General features: G+C 36.6%; 1 protein-coding gene across 2 annotated transcripts; it reads left to right on the top strand.

Annotated features, from left to right (window-relative positions):
- The first annotated feature begins 575 nt into the window (after positions 1–575).
- On the top strand, positions 576–20,422 carry SLC38A11 (solute carrier family 38 member 11). 2 transcript variants are annotated; one of them, XM_071562428.1, is made up of 12 exons: positions 576–605; positions 2,949–3,066; positions 3,482–3,556; positions 4,137–4,271; positions 5,922–5,987; positions 7,700–7,806; positions 7,971–8,050; positions 15,840–15,910; positions 16,715–16,876; positions 17,187–17,299; positions 17,959–18,090; positions 20,177–20,422. In XM_071562428.1, the coding sequence occupies exons 1-12, from the start codon at positions 576–578 to the stop codon at positions 20,420–20,422; spliced, it is 1,335 nt and encodes a 444-aa protein (XP_071418529.1). The 2 variants fall into 2 exon arrangements, with proteins under 2 accessions (XP_071418529.1, XP_071418528.1); XM_071562427.1 differs by lacking the exon at positions 576–605 and having other exon boundaries at positions 2,916–3,066.
- Positions 20,423–20,649: the final 227 nt, after the last annotated feature.

Genomic DNA, 20,649 nt, shown 5'->3' with positions numbered 1-20,649 from the left:
ACAGGTATCTACAGACTGAAGTTTCAGCACTGTCATTTTGCATCTTTTAATTAGTTTGGCCTTTTCCCATACTCTCACTGGAACCTCAGTGTGTTCTTTATCTGACTTAGCCCCCTTAATGCAGCTTGTCCTTCCTGGCAGAATAAACAAGGGGCTGCAGCCTCGCCAGTAACACCAATGTTAAAAAGCAACCACGGATTAGGAGCTATGGCAGTTGAGATGGTTTTTCGCCACACATACCACTGAGAAAACTGTCCTCGTGCCCTCGGGTGAAACAAGTATCGAGTAAACTCGGTGCCTCACAAACTCGTGGCAGAAGCTCTTACTTTCCAGAGTGTTTGCAGAGCAGCGGCCTCTCGGCGGAGGGGCCGCCCGGCCGCTCCGCGCGCCCCTGACCGCGCTCCAACAGGTCTCCGGAGGGGCGGGGCGGGGAGTGGGGCCGGGGCGATCCAGGCATACAGTCGTTTTCCCAACATCCGCGGAGGTGCCGCGGGACACTCCCGAGCCCGCCCCAGGCCGTGCCTGCCCGTGCCGAGCAGCCCCGCGAGGGACGCGCCGCGCCCGCCCCGCGGGCTATGGAGCCGTCGGCGGCCGCCGCCGCGCAGGTACCGGGGCGGTACCGGGGCGGGGGCTTTCTCCGCGGCTCGGCGAGCCCGCCGGCACCGCCTGGCCGGCCTGTCTCTGCTCTCCTCGGCCCGTGGCCGCGGGACGCGCGGCAGGGGACGGGGCGTGAGCGGCACCGCGGCCGGTTGTGGCGGCTGAGAGCGAGCGGCCGCTGGAACGCGCCGCTCCGCCGCCGGGCTGGCGGCACCCGTGGCCTCATCAGCTCTCTTCAGTTGCCCCCGAACTCGTACGAGGAAGAGAGTCATAGGTTCCACGGAGAGGGCAAAAATGCCGTCTGAGGGGCTTTACCCTCCCGAGGGAGGGGAAGGGCGGCCGCCTGGCACGACTGAAATTCCGTGTCGAGTGAGGACCAGAGCGTGAGCGCCCTATCATCTGCTGCCATGCCCCATCATCTCCAGCCTTGCCCGGCGCTGTCACTGCCACAGCAGGTGGTCCTGGCTGTCCCATGGCTCGCAGCCGGCCCCGGGAGAGGACCCCGAGCGAAGCAAACGCCTCCTGTTCCCCCTACCGCAGCCTCCTGCGTTGCACAGCTCCTTAGCCGGGCTCCCAGCAGACATCCCTCCCCGTCTGCAGGTCAAGTGCACCCTCGAGAGCACTACAGGAGCCATTCCACCTGTGTCACACCTTCTGTTGCCCTTTCTTTTCTTCTTTTTGCCCATTTAAATGTGTCTCTTCCAAGTGTGTGCAATGCACATTGTGTTCGTTTCTTGTAACAACTGAAGAGAGGGAACTGAGCTGTTCTAGGTCAGTGCAATTTCACGTGTACAGTGCTCTAAGTAACAGAGGCATTAAAATTACAGGAGAGAATGACAGGCACGCTCCTGCCGCTGAAATCAGTAGTGAAATAAAAAAAGTCTGGATAAGAAACAGCTGAGGGAGAATGCTACTTATGAAACTGCGTATGGTATGAAGATGATAGAAAATAGTTGACTTATCTGTGATAACACAAAACCTTTTGGAACAGCAAGTGGAAATACTTCATGGTAGATTCAGAACAAAGAAAAATACCTGTCTTTTTATATGATGCATAGTTAAAACATGGCATTCCCCACCACCTGATATTACAGATGCTAAAAGTTGTACTGGTTACAAGAAAGGGAAAATTCGAGGAGCAATCCATTAAGGGATCTGCTGCACCAAGAACATGACTACTTCAGGAAGTCCAGAATATGCAAAGTGAGGAAAGCTGGGACAGGAAAATTATTTGCCAACTGGCCATTTCCAGTGTTCTTCCCTAGGCACCTTCCATGGTCACTCTCTCAGATGGAATGCCAGACTATACTGGCCTTTGATCTGAGCCAGTATTACTCTTCTTATGTTAGTACTGCTTAAGGATTAGAGGTTCCAATGAAATATATAGCCCTTCTTGAGGCAGGCACTCTTATGATTGTCAGCTTATTTCTCTATCTACAGATGACTTAGATTTTTCAGTAATTTTTTTTCAGGAGTAGTAGTGACAAGCATCTGAGCTTGTACTACCTACTATATAAGTTAAATAGGCTTCTGCATCCAGTTAATAGTGGTTTTACTTTCAGACAAAGTACATGGTGTTTTACCTTTGTTGAAAACAGGCAGGAATTTATTAAATGCATGTTCCTCTTTTGAATTTCACAACTTCAGTTAAAATACTCTCTTTCTAATGAATAATTCTAAAATATTCTTTGGCACCATAGTGGTTATCTGAGGAAAAGACCACTACATGCTTACGAAGAAATACTTTATGAAGATACAAAACTTTAATTTTTTAAGGTAGTTGCTACAAATTGTGCTTTCAACTTTAGTTTGTATCAAACTTTTCCACAGAAACTTTCTGGGATGAGGTCATTAACTATTCATAATTAACTAAAGCATTGAATGGCACAGAAATATTTAAAATACTGGATAAGACCTTACAATTAGAATGTATTCAGATGTTGGCATGCTTTATTAGTAACTCTTGAAATTAATTTCATTTCCTTGATTCAGGGGCAATTTTTAGTGACCAGTTGTAGTAGCCAAAATATTTTCAAAAATATTTGATTCACATTTCTCCCTTTGAAATGTAACTAAAAAGTGCTTTGTTTAGCAGCCTGCCTCTTGAGTTTTTATATATTTCTGTCCTACCACTTACTATTTTTCAGAGAAGAATCACAGAAGATTATGGGTCACACTTACACAGGAATTAGGTGCCTAATACTCCTTTGATTTCTGACTGAAAAAATAGGATTTATTTAGAAAAATACCTCCACATATCTGAGTCTAGGAAAAGGGGTTATGTATCTTTCATAGAGCATGTGTAAAAATCCTTGCTCATGTACAATGTTTTTATTGTCTTTCTGAAAAAGGTAGAAACAGATGACCAAATAGCTCTCCTTAGTAAGCCCAGGAAAAAAGGAGGAAACAGTGATCTGGCATCAGCTGCATTTAACATTGTCAATTCAATCATAGGATCAGGTGTTATAGGTAAGTCTACGTTTCTTTGCTATCCTTTGTTCAGCCTGGTTTATTCACACATGGCTATCAACTTGGAGAGTAACACTGTCATCTTACTTTCTGCTGCTGTTTCTAAAGATTTTCTCTATAATTTGCTTACTATACAAAAAAGCAGAAGTATCAGCTGAGGTCACATCTCGGTAATAAACACCCCACAACCTCTTGGCCATAATGATCAGAGGGGTTGGACAGGTGCTGACTGAGCCTCACACATAGGGAACACTTTGTCCACTGAAAATTATCTTTTTGAGGTTATTAAGCATGCTGGTCCAATTTGGGAAATTACTAGCATTTTTGTGTAAATCTGAATATTTCTCTATTTTGGTTGTCACAATTAATTATTTGTAAAGATTGTTCTGTAAATTCCTCTTTTTCTTCTTTGCAGGATTGCCATATTCAATGAAGGAAGCTGGCTTTCCTTTAGGAGTACTGCTTTTATTTGTGGTTGCCTATATCACAGGTACTGTAAAGGCAGTTTCTATTGTAAAGGGGAAATTAGTCCTGCAACATTTTGGCTGATTTTGAGCTTAATGATACCTTAAGTAAGTAGATTTGTGAGAGTAAAAATTACTAATTTTTTACTTTACCTCACTAATCCTTTGAGCAGATTACTAAACGTGGAGAATTACACTGTACAACATATAAAGCTACTTTTTGTGTGCATTTATTTTCATAAAGCCTAGTTATTTAGACCAGTCAAGGTAATATTGTGCCTTATAACAACCTGTTTTAGTCCAGTATTTTTATCCTAATTAAGAGACTGATCCTTGAGTGGGTTGTATATCACTTTCTTTTTAAATATACCATAGAATGAAAATCTTTGGTTATACTGTGATTTTGGATATATTCCTTCCAATACGAACCTATAACTCCTGCATTGTTGGGTGGAAGTATTCTATGAGATTTCTAATCCCAGCTCTTCCCAATGCCACTGTTTTACTGTCTACAGATTTATTTTTTTTAAGGAGTGAAAGAAGGTGAGAAGTAATGAACAACAAGCTGATTCGTACTGTCTTTAACAGTATTTTATATTTTAACAGATTATTCCATTATATTACTGATCAAAGGAGGAAACCTGTCCAATACCAAAACCTATCAAGAGCTGGTCAGAAAAACATATGGTCGTGTAGGTTATATAATTCTTTCAACTCTTCAGTTTTTATATCCATTTATTGGTAAGGTCACATGAAATATAAATGTTTGGGGTTTAGAAGTAACAAGCTTTTTCACAGTACTTAATTTTTTCAGTGGTTAAATAGTAAGAACTGTATAAAGAATGTATTGTATATGCCTCTTTGTTAGTAAAAAAATAAAGTTACTTTGTGTGTTCTGAAGAATGACTGAGGAAGAATTCAATGAATTGGAGGACCGGAATAGTAGAAATTAATTGAAATGTAATAGTAGATAAATTCATGATCAGACATGTAATAATTAATGACAAAAGTAGCTATGGAAAATAGCAAAGGAGATTCTGTTCTAGAATGAGTTAACAGCACAAAGTTGATGTGCCTGAAACAAAAGGGGAATATGGCTTTGGGAATATATTGAATTAGTATTTTTTCAGAGATGGAGTATTACTGTAATTGGAGAAGCCACTGATTAAATCTCACTTGAATATTGTGTGCTGTCATTGCTCTTCAAAAGCATTATTTCAGCCTCATACCCAAGAAGATACTGGAAAATTAGGCAGTCAAGACCCCTTTGAAGAAGAAATAGTAAAAAACCAGGGCAGGAAGTTCATAGACCAAAAGTTTGAAATGAAGTGATATTCTGAATCTGTCCCCTACAGTAGTACTATAATTAAATCAAATCTTAAATAATCTTGATATTTTCACACTTGGGACTGCAAGAGATGTTGACTTGAGATACCAAGAGTCTGGACTCAATGACTCGAGTCCCAGATCAAAATTCCTACTTTGGTAATAATCAGCCTGATTATAGGTAGCTGGGTTTTTAAGGGAGTCAAGTTACTGTTATTGCAGGCAACAATGTTATACATGTAATTGTCCTCCTTTGTAAGATCAACTACTTTGTAGATAATACAAAAAAGAATTGTAAAGGTCTCAGTCCTTACCATGGAGCTGGTTATGTCCTTGAATGTATTTCTGTAAGTAGTGTTAATGACTTACAGTTTCACAACAGTGGATATTTATGCACTATTTAAGGTCAGTGCCTAAACGTATGCTGTCTAAACCTGGAAGAACACAGAGTGTATTATATTTTATGTGTCTGTATACACACATGCACAAATATACAAACCTTTAGTGTAGAATTAGACAAGAATGAAATATTAACATTAAGGCCACAGCACTTACACTGTGTGAGGGAGGATTGGAAGTCTATATCTGATATTTTAAACTATTTTCTTCTTTCTTCTGGTTTAAAGATTTTGCTAGCTTTTTGCATTACCTAGAAAGTCCCTTGCATTTCTTTGCAGGACTGATTATTAGAGTAACGCATGACTTTACTAAATAGAAACAAGAATTTGAAAATAAACTGACAAAGAATTGCTATTTAAAACAAACAGTTTTAAAAAGCATTTCTTACCTCTACTGAAGTAAGTTTATATGGAAAGTCAGCACAGTAGCCTTGCTTATCAGGTTAGATTATTGCTTAGTTGTACCTCTTAAAAAACAAGGAAAAAAAAAGTATTAAATTTTTTTTTTTTTTTTTAAACATGAAACATAAAAATTGTTAGTGCTAGCCAGCATTCATCTAAGAGGGATAGTGGCAATATGATCCTGAAGTCTACAAAATGTGTGTTTCACTGTTTATCAAATATTTTTGATACGACTGGTACTAACAAAAAATATCTTTTCTTTAAGCTATGATCAGTTACAACATAATAACAGGAGACACTTTAACTAAAGTTTTTCAGAGAATTCCTGGAGGTAAGAGGCATTTAAAAATTCAAAATGAGGGATTATGTACTGGATAGGAGTGTAACATAAGTATTTAAGTATTACCTGTTACTTTGGTTCTAAATTGCTCTTAAATATATTTCAGGTTAAGAGCTTGAGGCATATGTCTATGAATGGTTTTTTGATTGTTTTTTTGTGTTTTGGTTTTGGGGGTTTGTTTGTTTGTTTGTTTGTTTCAATAAGTCTTTCCCAAATAAAACTTATAAATCCTAGTCCTTGGTTATCAGTCCACTGTGTCAGTGAAGAGACCACATGCTTCAGTGAAACACTAAGCAAACAGGAATGAGTCTTCAACAGTTGTATTATATTTACAAGGTCATAATTTTTGGTCATCTTTTTAGATAATACATATAATGGTCATTTGAATACTAAAACTGCACTTCATCTAGGGAATAATTCAGGATGAGTTGCAAATAATACAATGATTGTAATGCTTACTTAAGCATATCTGTAATAATTGTTCATGAACTGTGTAACTTTAGTGATCTTAGGTATTACTGCACAACCAGATGTGGCACTTTGCAGTTTTTAACTCAGGCTTTTGTTTCCCTCCCTGTGCTGAGTTTTCACAGCAGTATCAGTGGAGCAATTTATGTCCATGCTTGCACTCTGTTTTAGCACAAAGCCAGCTAAGTTAAAACATTCTTTACTGGGAACTTAAACTAAAAAAAGAACATATCTGCAATGAAGTGGAAATTAATATTTGCATGAACTATTTCCACAGGAGGACTTTAATTTTCAGCATGTGAAGGCTGCAAGGTGTGGATGTAGTTTTAACTGTCACACTCTGTTATTCTGTGAATACCTGATCAAATTGATAGTGCCAGTGAATATCTAATAATTTATATATAATATGACTTCTGTAACAGAAGGAACCCCCACCATGGCAAATCTTTTTACCTGCCTGGAAAGAAGTGGGAAAGCATTATAGTCTCCCAAAGAAAAGAGGTAACACAACATAGATTTCTCCATGTCACTTGCAAGTCCCTTTCCAGCCATAATTACTCAGCAAGTGTCCATTCAAGCATATGGTTTATGGTAGCCTGACTGAAACTGAGATATGTTTTATTTTAAATTGTCATTGGCTTGAGAAAAACCACCAGTTATACAAATAAATCCCACTGACTGCATGGAATATTATAACAACATTGTTGCCTTCACATGATAATCTGTTTTGCAAGTGAAAGCCATCTGATAGCAAGAAAGAAGGTTTTCAAAAGAAACCTGAAAATTACCTTATTTTAGGATTGTTCTTGAAGAGTTGATCTATCTTCAACAGCACAGTAATTGATACCACCCTACAGTGTCAAAAAATCCTCAAGAGTAAATGGCAAAAAGAAGTAGTAGAATGTTTTACTTGCAGTTTCCCGACTCTGACTCTGATATGATGAAAGACATTAATACTTACCTATATGTAGGAATGCCAGACTTTCCTGTTTTGGTTTAATATATCTCATAAGTTATGCATTTGGGTTGAATTTGCAGAATTCTTGTGATTATGCACATGCTGTGCATGGCTTCCTAAAAGTTGGTTAATGCCTGGTTTTCAGTATCACTTAGGTGGAGTAAGGGGCGTAAAAGCTGAATAATCAGCAGTTTGTTACTCTAAACTTTTGAATGTCATTAATCTGTTTCTCAAATCAGTCTCTTAAAGAAATAAATTATTTTCTTTTTTGCTTTAGTTGGGCTGGATAACATGCTTACTGACCGTCACTTCATAATTCTTCTCACCACCATCATCTTTACCTTACCTATGTCTTTATATCAAGATATAGCAAAATTGGGAAAGGTAAATCATAACAGCAGTTGATTTTTGGTTTGTTTTTTTTTGTATGCTATTACAAAATAAGTGCCAGTCACAACTTATTGAAAATAATTAATAAATGCATTATGCTGCTAAAAGAACAACCTTTCAGCAGCTTACTGACTGAAGTAATGTTTTTACCTTTACAGATATCTCTTATTTCTGTGATTTTAACCATTGTCATCCTGATAATTGTGATGGTGAGAACAGTAACCTTCAGTCCACAAGTGTGAGTGTTGCCACAAAGTGAATTTTTGATCAAATAATCTATAATTTCACTCTTGCATATATCTGCATAATTCTGGAATATGCCTATTTTGGGACAGACACATAATTGAAAAATCTGTATCAATACAAAATGAACAGTTAAATATACTTTATCCTTTTTTTAAATTCTGTTGCATGTAAGCAAATTTGCAAGAAGTCTCAAAACCCCTACAGATTAACTGGAAATAGTGGATGATATGACTAACAGCAGGTGTGTCCTGAATGGGCATATGAGGTGGTCTGTCATTTGAGAATTTTTTTTCTTTTGTCCATTTGTCAGATGGCCTACATTTACAATCTGAAAATAGCTAGTATCTTAGGAATATTTCTTTTTCTGTTAATATAATAATTTCATAATAAATATTGAATACAAATAATTAAAATTTTAAAAAGGGAACACAATAATAAAAAAATTATTCTGTCATTTGACAAAACAACAATATAAGCATGCAAAACTTTTCCAGCACTCATACTCTAAAAGTAGTATTTAACATTGGACATTGGAGTTTTCTAAACTTAGTACACACATGTTGTGACAATATTTTTATAATTATATTGCAAGAAATTGTTATGAATCTATTCTTCTTTAGTGGCCTAGAAGAGCTGCCTTTTTCTTCATCCTTCAAATGTGAAGAATATTAATAAAAATGACAAAATCTATTTCTGAATGTGCTATTTTATTTATGGGAACAGGTTTATATGGTTTGTCTTATGTCTCTGTAAGAAGTGGATTCTTCTACCAGAATTGTTTCAGCAGTGTTATGCATAATTGTTCATTTGTTTTACTGCTCTGATACGTGGGTTAATTGCAGGGTATTTGGGTTTAATGCTGCTAGAATAGCAGTTTCTAAAATGGTACCAGATGATGTTGTCTATCATCTGCAAAATGACGCACTCAGAACAGTGTGGGACTTCCCTCCCCACCACCTTTCTGATGCAGCGTGTTTTTCATACTGGGTATGTGTTAAAGGGGTATTTGAAAGGTTAATCTCAAAATCCCCTGTAAAAAAAGGAAGAAGCTATATATAAGCGTTACTGATGACCTTGTTCCTATGGTAACATTTTTTCTCAACAGTTGTGTTGCACAAAAAAGTATGGAATGCATGGGTTTATTTTTTCTTCCAACAAGTAATGTTGGGGTTTGAGTGATTATTAAAGTTTTACTTTTTAGTTCTTTAGAGATTTACATTTTTGTCTTTACACTTGTTTTCAAAAATGCATCTATCAATTTGATAAAATGTTAGTAAGAATTTTTTCCTTGCAAACATTCTGTTAATGTCTACTTTTGCTATTCTTATTTCACAGTTAAATACAGGCATATACTTCAATTATTAAAACTCTCTTCTAATATTTTGTTAGTGGTATACTGGTATGCCATCTCTTTTCATATAAGAATAAAAAACACTCTTATATGTTATTATGGGTCCCATCATATTACAAATTTAAAAAGTGAATTAACACATTTACTGTGAATCCTTTTTGGCATACAGTATAAGTTGGAGATTCCAAAGAGATTTTTAAAAATCATGATTATGAAAACACAGTCCTTGTATCTGTCATATAGGAAAAGAATTTGTACAATCCTAGGTGAAGGCTTGAGGGGGCCAAGAATATTTAATCCTTGCAATTGTTACGTGGCTGAACTGATGATGTGCCTGCCATTGATGACAAGTGATTTGTTCTTGGTAATTCCATGGTTTCTCATTTCAGTTCTTATGAATTCTTCCTAAATGTGTATTGCATGTCTCTTACTGCATTTCTTATTGGTTGCTTCTTGTCCTAACCACAGTGGCTATGGACAGCAAGCTGCTCATTCTTTTTCAAATTCTTGAAAAACACCAGTAAAAAGCTGTAACTTGTCCACATTTGGGGATCCTTTCTATAGACCAACCATACAATTCCTTTAGTGTTTCTCTGCTTGTCATTTGCTGTGCTTCTGATCATGGTTAATGGCAGCCTTAAGTTTTCTGCAAATTAAAGTGAGGTGATGGTGCCTCACCTGTGTGTGGTGTTCCCTCTGAGAGGCAGAAAAGAAAGACTGATGTAGCTTAAATGCAAAGTGTCTTAAAGTCCCCTTCTACTGTATCCCTTGGGCATTGCCATACTTCTTTATGTAATACAGTTTGATGTTTGCGTCTTTGGAAAGTAACATAACATTGAGGACATGCCTTGAGTTTGCAGTCTAGTAGAAGTACCAAGTCCTCTGCAGAAGTGTGAGCTGGTGAATTTTCCTTTATTTTTGTTCTGTTCTCATGAAATTTGGGATTTTTGTTGTTATTGTTTCCCCCCCTCCCCCTCCCCCCCCGTTTTTGTGAAGACTTTTTTTTCCCCTGCATAACTGTAGAATTTGTCATTACAGAATTGAATGGTGCTTTACCAGATGATTCTTCTTTTCCCAACATACTTATGATTTTTCTTTTTTCAACTCAATCTTTAGCACGCTTCTGTTAACTGCATATTTATGTTTTCTGTAAAGGACACTTCTTGCTTTTTGTTCTGTCATTCAAGTTAGTGCTCAATAGATTAAAAAATACTGGACTCCGATCAGGATGATAGACAACATCATCTGGTATAACTTTAGAAATTGCTATTCTAGGCATCTTCCCAGCATTAAACCCAAATATCCTGCAATTAACCCACAGTAAAACAAATGAACAATTATGCATAACACTGCTGAAACAATCCTGGTGGAAGAATCCACTTCTTACAGAGACATAAGACATACCATATAAACCTGTTCCCATAAATAAAATAGCACATTCAGAAATAGATTTGATTTTTTTTAAATTACTTTAGGAATGGAGCAGATTGTCCAGGGATATTATAGGACTGTTAATTCTCAGGAGAAAAAAACCCTCAGTATTTATGATGCAGGATTACTTGGTTTAATTTATTTCCTTTTACAAAAAATAAGACACTGAGGTACTTTTTTCAGTTTTGCTTTTGATTACTATCATCCCTATGATTATTGTTGTCTGAATGACACAATGAACCTGCAGATAAAATCCAGTGTTCTGATCTTTATTTCCATCTGCTTATGGCTGGGTATTTACCTGCTGTGATCAAAAACAATAGGTTAGAATTGTCTCAAACTGTAAATGTACAGTATGTTAATACTGCATGAAATATTTCAGCTTTGAAGCATGAAGTTAACATTCATTGCTGTAAAAGGAAATATTTTATGTTTATATTATAAAGATGGATAATTTTAATTTAATTTGGTGTTCTTTTGCAAAGAATGTCATGATGTCAGTGTCTACATAACACATAAATCTCTAGGAAAAACTTCAAGAGCACCTGCTACACGTAAAGAGGATGTGAGAATTACTCAACTGGCAGCTGATCATAGGGATGAAACACCAAGTACTCAGGAAAAACGCTTGAAAGGAGAAAGCTGATTCTTTCCTTCATATAAAAAAAATCCAGTAGTAAGCAAAGATAAACTTTAATGTGTGATGAAATTTAAAAATAAAACTAAGCTACCATATATTTACAGAACTGCTAAGTAATTCATTAAGGAAGAAAGAAGAATTAAAGCACCTGTAACTAAGTGGGGCTGACATGATCAGTTTGCCTTTGACTGTGTTCTTTCACAAGATGACTTTGATTAATACAAAGTCTAAGCCTAATGTGAGCTGTGCTCATTTTCTTTCTGTTACATTGATTGAAGTTATATTTTGCATTTATAAACTTTTCAGTATCTTTAAACTTTTAAAGCTTAAAAAGAACTAAAAATGTATTTTACCTTAGAATAGAATTAAATTGAAAATTCAGAGTTTATTTCTTAAAGGTCTAAATAATTGAATTAAACCTGAATTAATCTGTGAGATGTTTCTGGATTATGTTTTTAACAGCTGGTTTGCACCTAAACTAGGTGGTTTGTCCCTGATTTTTGGTCCAAAACAATGGAAGTCTTTTGCTCATTCCAACATGTAGCTCCCCTGTCAAAAATATGACTGTGCTTCTGTAGAAATTAACTTTTTATTTTGTTTTAGTCAATGTTTCATACCTGCAAGCTGGGATGAGGTCAGGGATGAATGGTTTTTGTCCCTACCTTAAAGATGTTTTGCTTCTCATACACTCTGCTGCTGTATTATTATATTTGGCAGCATTTCTACATAAATGACAGAAAAGATTTTTGCATAGCATGGATCTTAAGATGGGAATTATTATGCTGTAAGTGTTTTGCAAGAAGTAGAACATAGGCTCTTTTAGAACGCCAAACAAATTTGCCCAACTCTCACTCATGATCTGGATGTGAAATTCCTTTTACCTTGCTAGGATGTCTTAACCTTTGCCTGGTTCATTTGTTCTTTTAATTTTTCTCTGTTCTTATGTGGATAAACATGAATATTTTCAAAGCTTTGTAACATTTATTATGCTATACTTTCACTTATGTATGCTGAAGACTGAGTAGAGTCTTATTTTCTTAACCTCTAAGCTTTCTTCATTGCTAGGTCTCACTACCCTCAGTCTGTCTTGCCTTAGTTTCAGCTGAAACTTCTTCCTGTCTGGGAACTCCTCACTCTTTTTCCTCAGTCTTTCATTATTTTTGTTTGAGGAATCACAGTTATGTGGCATCTCAGATGCTATTTGGTATTACAGCTCCTGCTATATGTGATAGTAAGCTGTCAACAAGCACATTTAGGATCAAAAATTTATTTCTTCAGTTTCTTTCTGGTTTGTTTTTTTTTTCATCCAACTAATACTCTTTCTCCAGCATGAAAAAACCCTTTCTGTTCATGCATGCATAGCCTGTGTTTTTATACAATGAGTGAGTGCAGAGAGCTGCCTGGTTTTGTCATTCATGTTTTTTTGCTACTGCTATTCTTGCATAAGCAGCAGTTAAAATCTTCTCCTAACAACTCCTAACAAGAATGTAGGTCAAACTGGTCAGAACAAAGGTCTTTCTCAAAACAAACAAACAAAAAGTCAGTCTTGAACAGTGGCAGCAGGATTGAAAAAGTACAACAGGTGTCATGTTACCTGTATTCATGTGGTAGACTCTCAGTGTGTGTGCATCTGCTTACATAGACCCATATATTTCTATCAATGTGTGTATGTTTAGCTTGACACTTGATGTTTCCACAAGGTGTCCTTTGCTTTGTGAGTAATTTTATGGGATTGTTCACTGTATAGCTCTTCCATAACCATCTCCTGCTATTCTTTGACACAGTTTTCTCTTTCTGATCATGAACTCTTATTTTATATGGGCACTTTCATGTCATCTGAACCATTTTCCTGGAGCTTTGCATAAGTCTGTATGTTCTGCAGACTGAACTTGGGGATAATTTCTTACTGATGTGGTCACAACTCTACAGCTGTTGACTCTCAGAAGTGAAATTTCTTACTATGTACTTTCACTGTGGGAGATCCCTCTATTCCCACGGTATGAAAATGTTTTTCAAAGTACATGCAGCAGTGTGTGAGTTACTGTAGCAAACATGACGTATGTACCAACGTGCCTCATAGGGCATTTACAAGCTGCTGGTAGTGTTCAAATCAGGGATCTGAAATTCTTCCTCAATTCTGCAACTAGAATGGAAGGAATTTATCTTCTTAGGCTGCTAAATAAGCAGGATTTTGTTCTTTCAGATTTTTTCCCCAAAATAATGCTCCTAATCTGATTTGCCATTCGTCCTTATAGCAAAGCTGTATTTTGGTCTGTTGCATATTGCTAGTGCATAAGCTAACACTGTGCAGGGGGAAAAGTAGCTCCTGTGATTTTAATTTTTTTAAATTGATTAATTGGCCACTTTACTAAAAATATTTCAAATTAAATTCCTGTGCTTTCTGCATTCCCTTTTTGAAAATCCCCTTTTGTAGGAGCTGATGATACAGCTATAATTTTGCACAGGATATAGCATTTTCACACAAATGAAATATGTTTCAGAAAAGAACATTCTTTATTTCTGTACATTTGAAAATATTTTGGTTTATCAAGTATTAGATAATCTAAGTGTTAATTATTAGTAGAAAAAGGCCAAAGAAAACTGGTAAATTCTGCTGTCAAAGGATAATATAAACTAAATTTTTATTCTGTATGTTTACTATCAAAGCTGACCTCTAGTGGTCACAGAATGGAACAGCTGGTGCTGTTAGTTCTATATGCTGTTTTTATTTTGAAATGCTGATATTTTTCCAGTAATTTCTGAATGTTTTACTGGAAAATAATACATTAAAAATTATTGATAGTAATTTTCCACAGGCATCTCTAGTGATAGTGATTTGAAATCAGTGGCATCAAGTTCAGGGAGCCTATATAAGGAACTGCAGCAGCTATACAGGATCAGAAGTCCTATTTCACAAGATAAATGTTCTATTTCATCCATAGTATTTATTACATCTACATGCTGAGTGTGTGGATATTTCAGAGGGCTGTATTCAGCTGCTGAAGACTGGAAGCAGTGTGTTACAGCAGTCAAGACAATATGCTGTGTCTGAGGACAAAAAAATGAACTTGAGTTCTGTTCACTTCAAAGCTGGGCTTAACAACCACAGCTAAAAGAGCTGAAAAGAAGCTCTGAATCTGAACTGAATGTGGATTAGATACTGTAAATCCAGGTTTTTCTAATATGAAAAGGAAGTATTGACTATTTGAGTGCTCAAGAAATAGTAAGATGAGTTCTGAAAGAGGAACAGCAACTTTTTAATTTTAGGACCTGGAGGTGGAATTTAAACATTTGAAAGCAATGAAATGTGACACAGCATATGCCACTATAGCTGCCAAAATGAGCTAGGTATCACCAGAGAGGGAGAGACAAAGCTGTCATTGTTACCTTCACAGTACTGACCTGAGTGCTGTACTGCTTTCTAGGGCAGTAGGAAAAGAGTAGTAAGGCTGAGGTGGCAGCAGCTTTCCCTCTAAATAAAACAGAGCAATCAAAGTTGGAAGCAGCCAACTTTTTAAGAGCAAGCTTCGCTGTAATGTTTGTTTCTTTGTCCATGCTTTAATATCACAAATACAATGTTTAATTGGCTTGTGAATTTCATTTGATGTTTTTAGCAAATTGTATTTCTGTAAAAGGATATTTTGTGTCCTTCCCCATTTCTTCAGTTTGGTTCTTTATTTAGATATGAATTTCATGGAGTAAATGTTTTTTAACAAAGTTTGCTGATGGTTTTCCATGGTCCTCCTCTAAGCGGTGCAATTACCGCAAGTCCAAAACTGTGCTCTTAAGAGGAGATGTGGGAAATATTATTCTTGCCTGATTATAGGTCTCCATGTACTCTCTTATACATTCTTTTGCCTTTTGAGAAGTGGCAAATCTCTTCACTATGAGGAATAGTTGGAACTGGTGTAAAGAAAGGTGAACTGCCTCACTTGATCTGTAGCCTAGGAAAAGGTGTCTCTAGGCTGCATAGATTACATGTGCAAATACAGAGGTAGAAATTGCCTTTAAATAGTCAGAAGACATTTTGGATTGAAATAACCTTAGTCAGAATCAGTAACAGCTTTTACCTTCCCTGTTGCTATTTCTTGGTATATGATGACTTGAAGAGTTTACAAAACTGAAACAGACTGACTTTTTTACTGTAAAAACTGGTTACAGAAATACATGAGTCAAATCAAGGGAGATAAGAAGGGTACCTCCCTAGTTTCAAGTTGTTGATGGACACTGAGGCCTACTTCAGAGAGTTCTGGAGATCTGACTAGCAGCAGTTCTGTATTACATTGTATTATTTTAAGTCATTTTTAATAACTGATAATTGAAAAGAGAATAATCTATTAAAATAAATGTCTGTTTTAGACCAAAATCAGAAAATGCATGGACATTTGCAAAATCAAATGTAGTACAAGCCATTGGGGTGATGTCATTCGGTAAGTAATTTTTTCTGGTTTTTTTTTTCAATATTCAGATCAACTGTAAAAAATCATTTAATATTTTATACCAAGAAATTGAATTTTTATCGGTTGTTTTTATATTTCTGTGAAGCTGCTGTAGGAAAAAAAGTGAAATTGACTGAGGCATCCCTGTGATTTTCATTGTTCTGGTGTAAGACATAATCCTCATCCATTGCCCGCCTGGCTGTTGCCAGCGTAGCAGGGAGTGGTTTGTACGTGAATGGAGCTGGACTGTGCAGGTCATCCTAAAGCACCTGCACCAGTGGGGTTATTCTGTCATAGAAACTGAGCATGCTGGCATTGTTCTGCATTCCCTTGCATAACCTTCAACAGAGAAGTCCACATTCTGAAATGTGTTCCTGCCTGCAGGGTCTGGTATATTATTTCCCGTGAAGGTTGTGGGTCTGGGGCCTGCCAATGCTTGCTGCTGCCTAAAATGGATGCCATAGGAAGTCTGAAAGTAGCAAATGGCTTGTGGATTAAAGAAAAAAATCTCAAATCTGCTGTTGGGTTCTTAAGCAAAAGAGCAGGAAAAGATGGAATAGAGGTGTGGAGGGTAGGAAATGGCATAGCATTTAAGGCTAATGTAATCAGAATCAGGATGAATATAAACCTTCATCAAATCAACTAAGCAGGTATAAGATCAAGCCATTTATCTTTGCCACTCATTGCAGGATTAGTGTTTGTATTTAATAATGAATGGATTCAAACAGTTCTGTGTCTCTCTATGCATTTATGCATGAATTCATCCATTTGTTTTAACTGTCCTGTGTGTTTCAGCATTCATCTGCAACCATAACAGCTTTTTAATATATGAATCTCTCGAAGAACCCACATTAAAAAACTGGTCTCAAGTCACACATGTGTCTGTCTCACTCGCTGTTGTCATCAGCGTAGTGTTTGCTGCATGTGGATATATGACTTTTACAGGATACACAGAAGGTAAACTACTTGATCCCTCAGTTTTGGTGCTTGCTATCATCCTTACATTTCTGCCTTTCTGCATAACTTTTGCTTTAAATATCTTAGTGGTCATAATAATGCAAAAATCATAGTATGTTTGGACAGAAGTAAGACATTCCTTGAAGTTATCCCACAACCAAAATGGGATACAAAAATGTCAGATGCAGGTGTCAGATTCCCAAGTGTAAGCCTCACTGGTGGAATTTCCCTTGGAATACTTCCACAGCTTCAGTTTGCAAATAGGCAAGTGATGTTAAGTTCAAGCTAATTATTTTTTGCTATGCCTCAGGAGATATATTTGAAAACTACTGTAGAGATGACAACTTTGCTACATTTGGAAGGTTTTGTTATGGAGTTACGGTAATTCTGACCTTCCCCCTTGAATGTTTTGTGACCAGAGAGGTAAGAATTTATTACATTTTTCCTTTAACAATGTGGTTATATATTAATAATATCCTCACATTAGTAATACATATTGCAGCTGAAGTCTATGGTTGATCCATAATAAATATCAGCATATCTTATCCTGCTACATGTAATGAGTATGAGGGACTAATTGTACTGTTTAGATGCTGGCCATATAATTTATTATATTTATTATACTATTACCCAACACTATATGAATAATTACTTAATATTACCAGGACTGCTTAAAATTAAAGTTTGACATAAATGCTGCTGTTGTTACTATGTTGAGAATAGCAAAACATAGCATACTTTTTATGCTTAATAGTTTTTAGAAGCGTCTTCATCTAAGAAATCCATCTGTTCAATAAATAATTTTAAGTGGGTTTTATTCTGTAGTGGGTAAATGAGAAGGAAGTTAAGTATCCTCTAAATTCTGCAGATATAACTAAGTCTGTCTTGCAAGTGTTGTGCAATTTTAGTAATGCTTGTTATGAGTTATTTTTGGAAGCAGATGGAGATGTTTCCTTGAAGCAAGAAAAGTAAAATTCAGTCCATGTATTCTCACACATTCCTTTAGTTTTCTAAGATTAGAAGATTTGGAATAATCCAACAACATAAGGAAAAAAAGGTTTAAAATTGTGGTTCTGTTTCAGGTGGTTGCCAATGTGTTTTTCCATGGGAACCTCTCAACAGCTTTCCATATTGTTGTGACAGTAGTTATCGTTGCTGTGGCGACTGGTGTGTCATTAGTGTATGATTGCCTTGGAATAGTTTTAGAGCTGAATGTAAGTGAACCTGTATATTCTTTTATTTAATAAATCACTTTTTAATAAAACAGAACACTGTAAAATCCACAGCTCTACTGAAAATCTTATGTAATTTTGCCTAGTAGTCTGTGGTAAAGTTCACTGCTTGAAAATCAGGTAAGTGAAGGAGAAAGGAAGTTCAGGAACTAAAGGTCATATGGTTGGGGAGGACTTTTAGAACAGTTTTGGAGATGTGTCAAGTGGCTATGACTTGACAAATATGTTTAAACTGCTGTAAAAATCAGTAAAATACTCATCCAAGCTGTATAGTGGTACTGAATCTAGCATTTCTTTCTCTAGTCCCTGCATCTGATGAAGTTGGCAAATTATTAAACACTGGGACAGATCATAGTGATTGCCTTGTGCCAAAGGGGCAAAAAAAAAACAAGAGGGGGTTAGAAAGAATGAAAGAAAGAACCAGTAGTAATGAGACCACAGAGATAGTAACTGAAATTTTTCCCTGCTTTGGACTTAAACAGAAAGCAAAACAGAGTCATTTTACAACCTGAGTGTATGACTGTTTTAAGGGAACTGCTTTGTTTGCCGGTAAACATTCCTGTGTCTGGTATCACCTCATAGCAGAGATAGTGCTTACCAGGCAGGCCACACAAGGCAATTGCTGCCTTTTAACACAGTTATGTTACTTTGGTTGGTTGGCTGGAACTGCTGTGTAATCTGTGTGAGACCTAGACCACTCAGCAAAGTGGACTAACATGGTGAAGTCAGTGTGTTTTGGCATAGCATGTACGTTTAATCAGTTAAATTTAAAACAAAAAAACATCCAATCCATGTTTATGATAAACATTGCTTATCTTAACAGTTTTCCTTTTTAAGTCATCTATCTTTAATAAATAAAAAAGATGTGGAAATACGAAAATTAGAAGGTGGAGAAAACCTTTTAAGGGCAGCCCTTGCTTCTGTATAGAAATATTTTAGAAGTTACATACTTTGAACTTACATGCCTCCTTACATCCCCATCCCTGCATTCATTGACACTCTCAAGTCATACATTGCATGCTTACTGATGGAACAAATGGAGGGAGTTGTTCTTTAAACTCCATTATACACGTACGTATATAAACATGTGCACTCTTCTCATCCACAGTGCAGTTTCTCTGCTAAGAGAACCATAATGAGTGCTTTTGTAGCAGTGATTTATCAGGTCACGCTTGCAATAATATTATAGAACAGGTTAGAAGATACTTTGTACATGTACCTTTTTTTGATGTCTGCACGGCTCAGTGTTAACAGGTTCTATCATAAAAATATAAAAACATATGTACAAATGATGATGTAATGTTATTCCTTAGGCTGCATTTCTACCTCACCATAATTAAGGTGAATCGTAGTGTTTGTTAAGTATGTGACAAAATAAACATTCAAAATTTCTGCATAAAATTGCTCTCTTTTGGCATGTAACTCATGTTAATCTGCAGTGACTTTACTATAAAAAGCCTTTAAAGAGGTGCTTTTTATTTGATCATATCTAAGAGAGTTGCTTAAGGAGGAGCTGAATTTTAATGAGAGAAGAAGTTCTACTCTATTAAGGGGAGTTTTGCTTTCATAAGGAAGTCAGCCTAAATCTGGTCATAATGTAGAAATTGATCAGAATTCTTTGAACTGCTACATGATGGCTCCACTTTTATTTATTTATTTAAGGCAGTGTTGTATCTAAACTCCTTCATGGAATCATCTTAAATATTTTAATTCAGTTACAGTATTGCAGAGCTGTTATGTTTGGACCTCTACTGTATTTCTTAAACTGACACACTTCTGATAGTCAGATTTAATAGTACTTGCAATATAAAATACAGTTCTGTATGAGCAAAGCAAAAGTATTTGAATAAATCTGAATTATTTGAAATAGTTTTACAGATACTTTTGCAAGTTACTTTGGACTTGGGGAAAAAAAGGTTTCCATATTGCAACACTGGAAAAGGCCTTTATTCTCTGGCCTTACTGTTGCATCAGTCTAATCACAACCATTTAAAATTTAGGTTTTTGTTCTTCACATCTAAATATACATACTTATGAGGTTTTTTCTATTGTTGTTTCCCATACACAGGGAGTTCTGAGTGCTACCCCACTTGTTTTTATCATCCCATCAGCGTGTTATCTCAGATTGTCCAAGGAGCGATGGAGCCATTCAGATAACCTCATATCCTGCCTGATTCTTACTGTTGGTGTGCTAGTGATGGCAGTTGGGTTTGTTATGACTGTCTTGCATCCCCAGGAGTGTAGCCATGGAAAAGAAATGTTCTACTGCTTCTCTAGTAATGTTTCTGTTCACAACAGTACACTCCCACCATAGGTAGCATACCCAGCCTAGATCAGGCACATCTCACAATGAGCTGTACATGCCAGTTTAAAGGAGATGGAACAAGGAGCTTTTATGCTTTGATATGCATTAAAAATTTTAAACTGTATAATTGTATCTATATGCTTGATTTTATGCTGCCTTCCTTTTCCAGGTAGGACTTAAGTTTTAACTCTTGACACTCAGATTTTCAGAGATGTCTTGCAGTAGACATTACTTGA

The sequence above is a fragment of the Pithys albifrons genome, chromosome 8 (assembly GCF_047495875.1).
Source record: "Pithys albifrons albifrons isolate INPA30051 chromosome 8, PitAlb_v1, whole genome shotgun sequence".
Classification (NCBI taxonomy): Eukaryota; Metazoa; Chordata; class Aves; order Passeriformes; family Thamnophilidae; genus Pithys; species Pithys albifrons.
The sequence above is the reverse complement of the archived record's forward strand: the minus strand, read 5'-3'. Positions and strand labels throughout refer to the sequence as shown.

Coding starts and splice junctions, on each gene's coding strand:
- SLC38A11 (XM_071562427.1), top strand. CDS start 2,916: ATGTACAATGTTTTTATTGTCTTTCTGAAAAAGGTAGAAACAGATGAC. Junction 3,557..4,136: donor TGTGGTTGCCTATATCACAG/GTACTGTAAAGG, acceptor ATATTTTAACAG/ATTATTCCATTATATTACTG. Junction 17,300..17,958: donor AATGTTTTGTGACCAGAGAG/GTAAGAATTTAT, acceptor GTTCTGTTTCAG/GTGGTTGCCAATGTGTTTTT.